At 44.3% G+C, this 14219-nt stretch overlaps 1 protein-coding gene across 1 annotated transcript; it reads right to left on the bottom strand.

Annotated features, from left to right (window-relative positions):
- Positions 1-8378: 8378 nt before the first annotated feature.
- Positions 8379-9891, bottom strand: Erich4 (glutamate rich 4). The gene is made up of 2 exons (XM_006988047.4): positions 9675-9891; positions 8379-9077 (listed from the first exon to the last, which is right to left on the bottom strand). The coding sequence occupies exons 1-2, from the start codon at positions 9858-9860 to the stop codon at positions 8835-8837; spliced, it is 429 nt and encodes a 142-aa protein (XP_006988109.1). The 5' UTR covers positions 9861-9891; the 3' UTR covers positions 8379-8834.
- Between the last annotated feature and the right edge of the window lie 4328 nt (positions 9892-14219).

The following is a 14219-nucleotide window of genomic DNA, read 5'->3' on the forward strand; positions in this document are numbered from 1 at the left end:
ATAAACAACATTCGGCATTCTGCTGAGTCTTATGACTAGCTATCTTTTGTCTCTGTTTTTTGATCCACAGCCCCTTGCTCAGATATGGTGAACAGGTGTTGGTAACATGGGTGTTACCACTACAAGTGGAGGTCCCACAGAGATCCGAGAAAGCAGGTATGTGCTGATGGACACCTGAAGGTAAGGCTGGCCAGCATTTTAAAGAAAAGAGAGAGGCAGGTAGGCCCGGCGGTGGTTGGCAGAGACAGACAGGCCCGGCAGCGGCAGGCAGAGGCAGGTACGCCCGGCGGTGGCCTGACGCCCGGCAGCGGCGTCCCTCAGAGGTAGACAGACCTAGCAGCGGCCCCATAAGTAGACAGGCCCAGCAGAGGCTGGCATGCCCGGCAGAGGCAGACAGGCCGAAACACAGTTGCAATAAAGAGCAGAAACTGAGCTATTACCCGCTGAAGAGCTAGTTAAAACAAGCTCTTAATCAAGAGCTTGGAACAGAGAAGCCTTTAATCCCAACACCCGGGGAAGAAGCTATCTCCATGGGACAAAACCAGAACGAATCTGAACACTCCGTCTGAGGCCAACCCAGGGTCCAGCTGCTGATCCTGAGAAAACCAACAACTTGGAGGTGTTGGTGAGACTACCCTGCTCAGCTGAAATCCATCTGGGAGAGGATTCAGATTCCTACAGTTTGAAGTCTGAGGAAACAAGATCAGCTGAGGAGTCCACTAATGAACAAAACGTGACCTGAGAACACAGAAGAAGGTGCCGCTTAGCCACCAAACCAGATCACCAGAATCATAAGTGTATACTTCACCAAATGAGATCAGCAGCTCCTGAAGAAACAGCCCAATGGCACCAATTTAACCAAGAACTCCTAGTGAACTGAGACTAAAAATTAGAACAAGAGAGGCACTCTCAGACACAGACACCACCTGCACCGAGCAGAGGAAGAGATGAGTAGACGCCAGTGCAAAAATACAGGCAACAACATAAAGACCTATATGGCAACATCAGAACGTAGTGATTCTATACCTGCAAGACCTGAACATACCAAGACAGAAGAAACAGAAGAAATCAATCCTAAAAATGACTTTAAGAAGATGATAGAGGCCCTTAAAGAAGAAATTAAAAAAATTCCCTTAAAGAGGAAATAAAAAACTCCATTAAAGAGGAAATAAAAAATTCCCTTAAAGAAATGGAAGAAAAAACGAACAAAAAATGGGAAGAAATCAAAGAAAGCCAAGAAAAAGCAATTAAACAGATGAAAGAAACATTCCAAGATCTGAAAAATGAATTTGAGACAATAAAGAAAACACATGCTGAGGGATTGCTGGAAATAGAAATCCTGACTAGATGAGCAGGAACTACAGAAACAAGCATAACCAACTGATTGCAAGACATGGAACAGAGAATCTCTGACAGTGAAGACACAATAGAGAAAATAGATTCGTCAGTCAAAGAAAACACTAAAGACAAAAAAGTCGTAACACAAAATGTCCAAGAAATTTGGGACACAATGAAAAGACCAAACCTAAGAATAATAGGGATAGAAGAAGGAGAAGAATGCCAACTCAAAGGCACAGAAAATATATTCAACAAAATCATGGAAGAAAACTTTCCTAACCTAAAGAAAGAAATACCTATGAAGATACAAGAAGCTTACAGAACACTGAAGAGGCTGGATCAAAAAAAAAAAAAAAAAAAAAAGTCCCCTCGCCACATAATAATCAAAACACTAAACACAGAGAACAAAGAAAAAATATTAAGAGCCGCAAAGGAAAAAGACCAAGTAACATAAAGGCAAACCCATCAGAATAACACCAGACTTCTCAAGAGAGACTATGAAAGCTAGAAGATCATGGACAAATCTTATGCAGATACTAAGAGACCATGGATACCAACCCAGACTATTATACCCAGCAAAACTCTCAATCACCATAGGCGGAGCAAACAAAATATTCCAGGATAAAACCAGATTTAATCAATACCTGTCCACAAACCCAGCCCTACAGAAAGCACTAGAAGGGAAAATCCAACCCAAAGAAGCTAAACACATCTATGAAAAATCAAGCAATAGATAATCCCATACCAACAAACACCAAAGAAGGACAACACAACACAACACAACCACAAAAAATAACAGGAATTTACAATCACTGGTCATTAATATCCATCAATATCAATGGTCTCAACTCACCTATAAAAAGACACAGGCTAACAGAATGGATAAGAAAACAGGACCCATCTGCTGCATACAAGAAACACACCTTAACTTCAAAGACAGACACTACCTCCGAGTAAAAGGCTATGAAAAGGCTTTCCAAGCAAATGTACCTAAGAAACAAGCTGGTGTAGCTATCCTAATATCTAATAAAATAGACTTCAAACTAAAATCAATCAAAAGAGATCAGGATGGACATTACATATTTATCTTGGGAAAAATCCACCAAGATGAAGTCTCAATTCTAAACATTTATGCTCCAAATACAAAAGCACCCACATTCATAAAAGAAACACTACTAAAGCTTAAAGTGCACATCAAACCCCAAACATTAGTAGTGGGAGATTTTAACACACCACTCTCACCAAAAGACAGATCTACCAGACTGAAACTTAACAAAGAAATAAAGGACCTAACAGATGTTATGACTCAAATGGACTTAATAGATATCTACAGAACATTCCATCCTAACACAAAAGAATATACCTTCTTCTCAGCACCCCATGGAACCTTCTCAAAAATTGACCACATGCTTGGCCACAAAACAAATCTCAACAGATACAAAAAAATTGGAATAACCTCCTGTATCTTATAAGACCACCATGCCTTAAAGTTAGACCTCAAGAACAACAAAAATTATAGAAAACCCACAAACTCATGGAAACTGAATAATGCCCACCTGAAACATCAATGGATTAAGGAAGAAATAAAGAAAGAAATTAAAGATTTCCTAGAATTCAATGAAAATGAAAGTACAGCATACCCAAACTTATGGGACACTATGAAAGCAGTGCTAAGAGGAAAATTCATAGCTCTAAATGCAAACATAAAGAAGATGGAGCAATCCCATACCAATGAATTAACAGCACAACTGAAAGCTCTAGAACAAAAAGAAACAAACTCACCCAGGAGAAATAGAGGCCAGGAAATAATCAAATTGAGGGCTGAAATCAACAAAATAGAAAACAAGAGAACAATACCAAAAAATCAATATAACAAAGAGTTGGTTCTTTGAAAAAATCAACAAGATAGACAAACCTCTAGCCAAATTAACCAAAAGGCAAAGAGAGAGCACCCAAATTAACAAAATCAGAAATGAAAAGGGAGACATAACAACAGACAACGAGGAAATCCAGAGAATCATCAGATCATACTTCAAAAACCTGTACTCCACAAAAATGGAAAACCAGGAAGAAATGGACAATTTTCTGGATAAATACCACATACCAAAATTAAATCAAGACCAGATAAACCATTTAAATAGACCAATAACCCCTAAAGAAATAGAAACAGTCATCAAAAGTCTCCCAACCAAAAAAAGCACAGGACCAGATGGTTTCAGTGCAGAATTCTACCAGACTTTCAAAGAAGAACTAATACCAATGCTCTTCAAAGTGTTCCACACAATAGAAACAGAAGGAACACTACCAAACTCTTTTTATGAGGCTACAATTACCCTGATACCCAAACCACACAAAGATGCAACAAAGAAAGAGAACTACAGACCAATCTTCATCATGAACATTGATGCAAAAATACTCAACAAAATATTGGCAAACCGAATCCAAGAATACATCAAAACAATTATCCGTCACGACCAAGTAGGATTCATCCCAGGGATATAAGGATGGTTCAACATATGAAAATCTGTCAATGTAATACACCATATAAACAAACTGAAAGAAAAAAAAACACATAATCATCTCATTAGATGCTGAAAAAGCCTTTGACAAAATCCAACACCCCTTCATGATAAAGGTCTTAGAAAGATCAGGAAGACAAGGAACATTTCTAAACATAATAAAGGCAATTTATAGCAAACCAACAGCAAACATCAAATTAAACGGAGAGAAACTCAAAGCGATACCACTAAATTCAGGAACAAGACAAGCCTGTCCACTCTCCCCATATTTATTCAATATAGTACTAGAAGTTCTAGCTAGAGCAATAAGACAACAAAAGGAGATCAAAGGGATACAAATTGGCAAAGAAGACGTCAAACTTTCACTATTTGCAGATGATATGATAGTATACATAAGTGACCCCAAAAACTCTACCAGGGAACTCCTACAGCTGATAAACTCCTTCAGTAAAGTGGCAGGATACAAGATCAACTCAAAAAAATCAGTAGCCCTCCTATACACAAATGATAAAAGGGCTGAGAAAGAAGTCAGAGAAACATCACCCTTTACAATAGCCACAAATAATATAAAATACCTTGGAATAACACCAACTAAACAAGTGAAGGACCTTTTTGATAAGAACTTTAAATCTCTAAAGAAAGAAATTGAAGAAGATATTAGAAAATGGAAGGATCTCCCATGCTCATGGATAGGTAGGATTAACATAGTAAAAATGGCAATTTTACCAAAAGCAATCTACAGATTCAATGCAATCCCCTTCAAAATCCCAACACAATTCTTCACAGACCTGGAAAGAAAAATACTCAACTTCATATAGAAAAACATAAGACCCAGGATAGCTAAAAGAATCCTATACAATAAAGCAACCTTTAGAGGCATCACCATCCCTGACCTCAAACTCTGCTATAGAGCTATAGTAATAAAAAAAAACAGCTTGGTACTGGTATAAAAACTGACATACGGACCAGTGGAGTCGAATTGAAGACCCTGACATTAATCCATGCACATATGAACACCTGGTTTTTGACAAAGGAGCCAAAACTATACAATGGATAAAAGAAAGTATCTTCAACAAATGGTGCTGGCATAACTGGATCTCAATATGTAAAAGATTACAAATAGATCCATAACTGTCACTATGCACAAAACTCAAGTCCAAGTGGATCAAAGACCTGAACATAAATCCAGTTACACTAAACTTAATAGAAAAGAAAGTAGGAAGCACTCTTGAACGCATTGGCACCGGAGACCATTTCCTAAATAAAACACCAACAGCACAGACCCTGAGCACAACAATTAATAAATGGGACCTCTCGAAACTGAGAAGCTTTTGCAGAGCAAAAGACACAGTCAATAAGACAAAAAGACAGCCAACAGAATGGGAAAAGATCTTCACCAACCCCACATCCGACAGAGGATTGATCTCCACAGTATATAAAGAACTCAAGAAACTAGACATCAAAATACTGAACAGTCCAATTAAAAAATGGGCTAAAGAGCTAAACAGAGAATTCACAAAACAAGAAACACAAATGGCTGAAAGACATTTAAAGAAATGCTCAACATCCTTAATCATCAGAGAAATGCAAATCAAAACGACTCTGAGATACCACCTTACACCTGTCAGAATGGCTACGATCAAAAACACCAATGACAGTCAATGTTGGAGAGGATGTGGAGCAAAGGGAACACTCCTCCACTGTTGGTGGGAATGTAAGCTTGTACAACCACTGTGGAAATCAGTATGGCGGTTTCTCAGAAAATTAGGAATCGAACTACCTCAAGACCCAGCCATCCCACTCTTGGGCATATACCCAAGGAATGCTGATTCATACCATAAAGATACATGCTCAGCTATGTTCATAGCAGCACTATTTGTAATAACCAGACCTGGAAACAACCTAGATGCCCATCAACGGAAGAATGGATGAAAAAAATGTGGTACATATACACAATGGAGTACTACTCAGCAGAGAAAAACAATGACAGCATGAAATTTGCAGGCAAATGGATGGAACTAGAAAAAATCATCCTGAATGAGGTAACCCAAACCCAGAAAGACAGTCATGGTATGTACTCACTCATAAGTGGATTCTAGATATAAAATAAAGACCAATCAGACCACAACCCATAGAACCATGGAGGCTATACATATAGCATGGAGGTCCCTAGGACGACTGTGGCATATAATAAATTTCAGTTTTACTCAATTATTGAAAAAAAAAAGCCAAACGAATGGAAATACATGAACTATGAACCAAAGGCTGGGGGGCCCCCAGCTGGATCAGGCCCTCTGAATAGGTGAGACAGTTGATTGGCTTGATCAGTTTGGGAGGCAACTAGGCAGTGGGACCAAGTCCTATGCTCATTGCATGAGTTGGCTGATTGAAACCTGGAGCTTATGCAGGGACGCTTGGCTCAGTCTGGGAGGAAGGGACTGGACCTGCCTGGACTGAGTCTACCAGGCTGATCGCAGTCCTCGGGGGAGGATTCGCCCTGGAGGAGGTGGGATTGGGAGGTGGGCTGGGGATAAGTGGAGGGGATGGGAGGGGGGAGAACAGGGGAACCCGTGGCTGATATGTAGAACTGAATGGTATTGTAAAATAAAATAAAAGGGAAAAAAAAAAAAGAGTTCTCTCAGGCTGCCATCTGTACGTGTTGCATGTCTCCTGCAGGTGGCGCTATGGCACATTTGCAACATAACTGCTCCCATCAACTTTGTATTTTCAAACACTTGAAACAATACATTGTGGAAGCTGGAGAGATGGTTCAGAGGTTAAGAGCTCTTGCTGCTCTTGCAGAGGACCAGGGTTCCATTTCTAGTATCCATATGACGGCTCACAATCATCTATAACTCCAGTTCCAGAAAACCTGACACCATCTTCCGGTGCACTTGCTTATAGGCAAAATACTCATGCACATTAAAATAAAAATAAATTTTAAAAAATAAAAAATAAACACTACACTGTAATTTCAAGTGTTCTAGCAGACATATTTTAAAATATTGACAGTATTAAGTGGGGCGGGAGACATTGCTCAGGAGTAGAATGTTTACCCATCATGAACAAAGCCCTGGGTTCTACCCCTGGCACCCCTTCCTCTAAAACCTAAGTTTTAAAAGTTATGGAGAGCCGGGCGGTGGTGGCGCACGCCTTTAATCCCAGCACTCGGGAGGCAGAGCCAGGCGGATCTCTGTGAGTTCGAGGCCAGCCTGGGCTACCAAGTGAGCTCCAGGAAAGGCGCAAAGCTACACAGGGAAACCCTGTCTCAAAAAAAAAAAAAAAAAAAGTTATGGAGGAGCCGGGCGGTGGTGGCACACACCTTTAATCCCAGCACTCGGGAGGCAGAGGCAGGCAGATCTCTGTAACTTCGAGGTCAGCCTGGGCTACAGAGTGAGTTCCAGGAAAGGCGCAAAGCTGCACAGAGAAACCCTGTCTCGAAAAAAATAAATTCAGACTACAAGGTATGTAACACATCTGTCACCCCAGCACTCACGTCTGTCACCCCAGCACTCACGTCTGTCACCCCAGCACTCACATCTGTCACCCCAGCACTCACGTCTGTCACCCCATACTGGGTCTATAAAGAAATCCTGTCTCAAAAAAAAAATAATTAGGGGCTGGAGAAATGGGTCGGAGGTTAAGAACTGCTCTTCCAGAGGTCCTGAGTTCAATTCCCAGCAACCACATGTGGCTCGCAACCATCTGTAATGAAATCTAGTGCCCTCTTCTGGCCTGCAGACATACATGCAGGCAGAACACTGTATACATAATAAATAAATGAATCTTTAAAAATAATAATAATAATAATAATTAAAAAGAAGGAAGAACTGAGGGAATGACTTGGTGGATGACGTGCTTGCAAGTATAAGAACCTAATTTGAATCCTCAGAACCAGTGTAAAGCTGCATGCATCCGTAATCCCAGTGCCTCCATGAAGAGATGGGAGGTGGAGATAGGAGAACCGGCAGAAGCTCTCAGGCCAGTTAACACGGTATAAATGAGAGAGTCCCTATCTCAGTGTAGAAAGCAAGGACCAGTGCCTGAGGTTGTCCTCTCACATCCACACATGCTATGGCATGTACAAAGCCACACTCTCACACACATATATACAAAATAAAGAAAACACCTTTAACCCCAGTGCTCAGGAGGCAGAGGCAGGAGAATCTCTGTGAGTTCCAGGCTGGCCTGGTCTACAGGACTACATAGAGACCTTATCTCAAAAAATAGAAAAGAACAAAGGAAGGAGTTTATGGGATGGCTTGGTGAGTAAGAGCACTTGCTGTGCAAACATAAAGGCCTAAATTCAAACTCCCATCACCCAAAAGAAAAGGCCAGGCTCAACACTGGGGGCAGGGGGTAGCCAGGCAGGTCCTGGGAGCTCAAGGGCCAGCCTAGCCACAATAGCGTGGCTCAGTGAGAGACCCATAAAGGAACACACACACACACACACACACACACACACACACATGAAAAGTGGCTAAATAGTTTTGTTTTATATATATATAACCACAATAAAAGTGTATGAAATTAATGTTTTACCGCACATACACAAAATATCATTTCAACATGTAATCAATTTTTTTTAATTATTGAGAGGTTTTACCACACAGGTTGTTGACCTTTGCCATATCTCACATCTCCGTCTGAACTTGCCATGTCTCAATTACTTAATAGCCATGACACCCATACTAGGCTGAATTGGTCTTCGATCCTGTCTGTCAATATCTCTATCACTTTTGCCAAGCCAGTGCAGACTGGAAGCATTTCTGCAGATAGATCTATGTCTTCTGTGCCCCTCCCAAACCTACAGTCAAACCTGCCCACATCTCCCAGAGCCACTACCAGGATCTCCCGAAGCACTCCTCTGGGGAGAACAGTCTGCTGAAGGATTGCCACTGATTCTCAATATGATCGGACCCTCCGAATCTCCTCTGCATGAATTTGTATCTCATTTGTGTGTCGAACTATATCACCTCAGATGATCATCTCAAAGTGAGGGAGGTGCTGAGCTGGAAAGGAGGCACCAGGATGTCCTTCCTCCTGCTTCCCCTGAGGCCCTTCTTCCTCTTCTTCAACACAGCTGCCCTCTTCCTCCTCCTTCTCTTCTTCCTCCTCCTCTTCCAGGATGGTGACCAGCTCCTCCCGCAGGGCACCCATCTCCAGTCCCAGGTGACACAGCTGTCCCAACAGCTGGACATCCACTCTGCGCAGGTTCCCCTACAGGAATAAAGGAACATCATTGGTATGCCACACAGAGTGAGGAAACCTGCCAGGAGCTTCCCAGGAGCAGGTGCCAGCTCAAGTCTTAGCCTGCAGGGCCAGGGATCTCACTGATTCCAGGGGGTTCCATGCCATCTGCTTCTCGTGCCTCTTGATCTCTGTTTCTCTGCCTGCCGCACTGTCCCTTCATCTCTGTGGACCCTTCTTTGAATCTCTGTCTCCACATCTCCAGCTCCATTTCCTCACCCCTGCCCTTGGTTGCTCCCAGCCCCTATTCCATCTGAGGTCCTGCCTGTCCCTGAGCTGTCTCTGATGTCTACCTGTGCTTCTCTCTGGAACTGTTGCCATTCCTGACTCTCATGCTCTGTCCCCACCACTACCTGTCTCTGCCCTTGTTGTATTTTATTTCCACACATGATCTCAATCTGCAGCTTAAGCTTGAAAGTCTCCTGCCTCGGGCTCCCGAGTGCTGTATTACAGGCGTGAGCCACCAAGGCCTGGCTGATCCTCAGCCATGTCTATTTTTATTAATATTCACTCATAGTCTTCCCCCGCCCTGTCTATCTCATTTCTCTCTGGCGCCCTTGCACTCACCAACTCCTCCCAGATCCACAACAACGGCTCTCTGGCGCCCCCAAGTTCCGTCCCTGAGGACATAAGGGTCTGGCCTGGGTTCCCCTCTGGCAGGGGCATTCTTAGGGCCTGGGGGAGTGGGCCCAATCCAAGGGGCTCCAGCCCGGCCTGCTTCAGCTGTACCCACAGCTCCATAGTCTGAACCATGGACTGAAGAGCAGGAAGTAGCAAGGTCCAAGTGACCCAGTCCCCTGGGAAGCTGTGGGATGGGGGGAAGAAAGGGCGGGGAGGGGCTGGCAGAGACATCCCAAAGTCCATTCTCTGAATCAGCTGGCCACATTTTTTTTTTTTCTTTCTGGAGTCCAACCTCCATGATCTCACAGGGTCCAAAGAGAGCCTCAAGCAGAGGTCCACCTTCACACTGTTGCCTCTTGGGCTGACCCCCTCAGGGTACACGGTGCTTGATGCTTAATACCTGAAGGAGCTGGCTAGGATGTCTTCCTTCCAAGTCCTCACACCTCTCCAGCCTCTCTTTCTCAGCCTCTTTAGCTGAATGACCTTGGCCAGCCCCTAAATTGATCCTTGTCTGTCCTCTGCCAGGGCTCTGCCACCAGTGTGCCTGAAGAGCCTCAGTGTGGAGGCTGCAGGCTGCCATACAGCAGCCAGTTCTGCCAGCCTTGGACATGCCTGTATTGTTTCACTGCCAAGGTGGTCAGGACTGGAAAGTACTCTGGGTCGTGCTCTGCCTTGACCCTTACAAGCCCATGAATATGCCAGTGGTCCCTGGGTCCCTGGCTTAGAGCTCAGCTGCCCACCCTCCCACCCCCAGAGCCCAGACTCCAACTCTGCAAGTCTCAAATCTCAAGGTCATTATGTTCAGCACAGAGTTCCCACTTCGGATCTCCCCCACTGGATCCATTTCCTGTGGATGTTGCAATAAATCACCACAGTCTTGGTCACTCAAAACAATGCAAGGGGGCTTCAGAAATGGCTCAGAGGGGGCTAGAGAGATGGCTAAGCGGTTAAGAGCACTGACTGCTCTTCCAGAGGTCCTGAGTTCAATTCCCAGCAACCACATGGTGGCTCACAACCATCTGTAATGAGATCTGGTGCCTCTTCTGGCATGCAGTCACATATGCTGTATGCATAATAAATAAATAAATAAATAAATAAATAAATAAATAAATAAATAAATAAATAAATAAATAAATAAATCTAAAAAGAAAAAGAAAAAAAGAAATGGCTCAGAGGGTAAAGGTGCCTGCCACCAAGCCTGATAATCTGAGTTCAATCCCCAGAACCCACATGATGGAAAAAGAGAGCTTACTATTGGTGAAATTATTAAGGCCACTCCACGTATTTAAAAGGGAGGTTTATTTTGTGGGGTAACTTACAAGTGAATGGATAGTTTACAGAGTCTGGGAAAGGCATAGTGCAGTCCGGTGGTGTTCTCTGGAGAACTCGGCTCAGTCTATCTCCGGCATCCAGGGTCCAGGAACCAAGAGAGCCAGCGCATTGGGGTCTGGGTCTTCAGGGTCCTCTCTCAGCCCCGCCTTGTAGGCGTGACAGTTACTGAAGCCTCAATGGGGGTTGGAACTTCCAGGTCAAAGCTGGAATGGCTACCCACTACAGTTTACTCTTGCAAGTTGTTCTCTGACATCCCCCCACCTCCCACCCACCCCACCCCACCCCATCCCACCCCACTCCACCCCGACACACACACACACACACACACACACACACACACACCTGTCTCAGTTCCGGTTTCTATTGCTGTGAAGAGACACCATAACCACAGCAACTCTTTCTTTTTTTTTCTTTTCTTTTCTTTCTTTCTTTTTTTTTTTAAGTTTTTTGAGACAGCACTTCTTTTTGTAGCCCTGGCTATCCTGGAACTCACTCTGTAGACCAGGCTGGCCTCAAACTCACAGAGATTCACCTGCCTCTGCCTCCTGAGTGCGGGGATTGAAAGGTATGCACCACTAAGGCCAGCTTCCATGGCAACTCTTTTAAGGAAAACATTTAATTGGGACTGGCTCACAGTTTCAGAGGTTTAATTCATTATCATGGCAGGGAACATGGCAGCATGCAGGCAGACACGGTGCTGGAGGAATAGCTAAGAGTCCTACATCTTGCAGGCAACAGGAAGTTGACTGACAGTCACACTGAGGGTAGCTTGAACAAAAGAGACTTCAAAACCCACCCCCACAGTGACACACTTCCTCCAATGAGGCCACATCTTCTAATAGTGCCACTCCAGTTGGGGGCCATTTTCTTTCAAACCAACACAGGCACAAAAAAAAAAAAATTTTTTTTCAAAGAAAAGGGAAAAAAACCCACAAGGTTAGTTGGGTGTGGTGACACATACCTGTAATCCATTGGGACTTGTCAGGCAGAGGCAAGAGGGTCATTGCAAATTTGAGGCCAACGGGATCTATGTATTGAGTTCCAAGGAAATATAATGAAATCCTATCTCAAAACCCAAAGGTAGGGAGGAAAGGGTCTGGGGATGTGCCTCGGTGGGTGGAGGGCTAGCCTAGCATGCAAGAAGCCCAGGGTTCAGTGTCCAACATCACATCAAACTGACTGAGTATGGTGGTATATACCTGTAACCCCAATACTTGGGAAATGGAAACAGGAGAGTTGCTAATTCAATAGCATTCATAGCCACTAGCCTGTGCTCCATGAGACCCTGCCTTAGAAACCAAACCAAAGCAAAGCCCACAAGAGACTGGAGGTATAGTTCAGTGACAGAGTGTGTGCCTAACTAGGACAAGCAAGGCTCTAGGTTCAGGCTAGGAACGCAGCTCCAGGGTCCATGCTTGCCTGGCATGTAAGAAGCCCTTGGTTCCACCACCAGAACCAACACAGGAGCATATATGCATACACACACACACACACACACACACGCACGCACGCACAAACAGGCACACATATACACACACACACACATACAAGCACACACAAGCACAAGCAGGCACACAAGCACACACACACAAGGACAAGCAGGCACGCGCGTGTGCACGCACACACACACACACACACACACACACTTCAACCCCTAGCACTGAAAGGGGGGAAAGCCCACAAGGTTATTCTCTTGCCGCTCTAAAGCATAAAGTAGGCACACTGGGCTTGGTTGCTTCTAGGAGAGAACCCACACTGTACTCTCTGAGCTTCTAGGCCTACTTGCTCTTCTTGCATCACTCCAATCTTGCTTCTGGCATCCTGACTCCTGTTGATGGCAATGGCCATCCTTCTGATAAGACCTTCATATTCACCAGTTCCACCCAGTCATCTATGATAAATAACATCCTCTCAAGATCCTTAAACTGGGCAGCGGTGGCACACGCCTTTAATCTCAGCACGGAGGCAGAGGCAGGAGGATCTCCGAGTTCAAGGCCACCCTGGTCTACAGAGAAAGTTCCAGGACAGTCAGGGCTATGCAGTGAAACCCTGTCTTGAACCCCATCCCACCGCACAAAAAAAGTTCCTTAAACTGAACCTTTAGGTATATATCTACAATCCCAGCCCTCGAGAGGCTGAAGCAGGAGGATTACAAGTTTCAGGCCAACCTGGGCACCAAAGCAATAAATACATTGCTAAGAAAGGGGATCAGGCAATCAGAGGTGGAGGGGATGTCTCTTACCATAGAAAGTAACACAGTTAGAGTGTGATGGTTTGAGGTGGGAGGGGATGTCTCTTACCATAGAAAGTAACACAGTTAGAGTGAGATGGTTTGAAGGGAATTGTCCCCCACAGACTCAGACAGCTGAGTGTTCCGTGGTGGTCTGGGGAGCTTAGGGAGGAGTCACCTTGCTCAAGGGAGGCAGGCTTTGAGAATTTAAAACCTCACCATTTCCAGTGTGCTTTCTCTCCTCTGTACTTCAGCTGAAGATGTGAGCTCTCAGCTTCCTGCTCCTGACGCCAGGCCTGCCACCTGCTCCCATACCTCCCCACTAGGATAGAGTCAGTCCTCTGGACCTGCCAGCCCAAATAATGTTCCTTCTGTAAGTTGCTTTGAGTCATAGTGTTTTTATCACAGCAATGGAAAAGTAACTGATACATCCAGCCTCTGGGGATTGCAGGACAAGGACATTTGTGGTTGGGAACTATTCAGTCTACCAAGTCCCCACCCCAGCATCCCCGCTGCTCCCTGCTTCTCCACTTCCATTAGTGACACCTCTAACAATGTTTACTACTGCCCACCCCACCCCTATTCCTAACGTGCCTGTACTATTGTGGTACCCTCTTTGCTGATTTCATGTCGACCCCTGACCTCTACGAGTCATTCTCCAGATCTTTGCAATATGTAAATCAGATTTTGAAACTCCTCTCTCCCTCTGTGAACAGAATAAAACCCCACTGGACCCACACAGTCAGTCCCACTGCCCACGTCTCTGGTCCTGTCTTCTACCTCTCTGCAAGCTGATGCACACTGCAGGGCCTTGTCACTGGCTCTTACCTCTGCCTGAACACTTTTACTCCAAACCTTGAGGTACCTTTTCTTTTCTGTCACTCATTCCAGTTCAATGCACCATGCACCTGCTGCAGAGGCCTTTTCTG

Source organism: Peromyscus maniculatus, chromosome 1 (genome assembly GCF_049852395.1).
Source record: "Peromyscus maniculatus bairdii isolate BWxNUB_F1_BW_parent chromosome 1, HU_Pman_BW_mat_3.1, whole genome shotgun sequence".
Taxonomy (NCBI): domain Eukaryota; kingdom Metazoa; phylum Chordata; class Mammalia; order Rodentia; family Cricetidae; genus Peromyscus; species Peromyscus maniculatus.

Excerpts from the sequence above, each read along its gene's own strand:
- Erich4 (XM_006988047.4), bottom strand. The coding sequence starts at position 9,860 with ATGGTTCAGACTATGGAGCTGTGGGTACAGCTGAAGCAGGCCGGGCTG. Across the intron at positions 9,078-9,674 it reads TGTGGATCTGGGAGGAGTTG|GGGAACCTGCGCAGAGTGGA; the intron begins GTGAGTGCAAGG and ends TTATTCCTGTAG.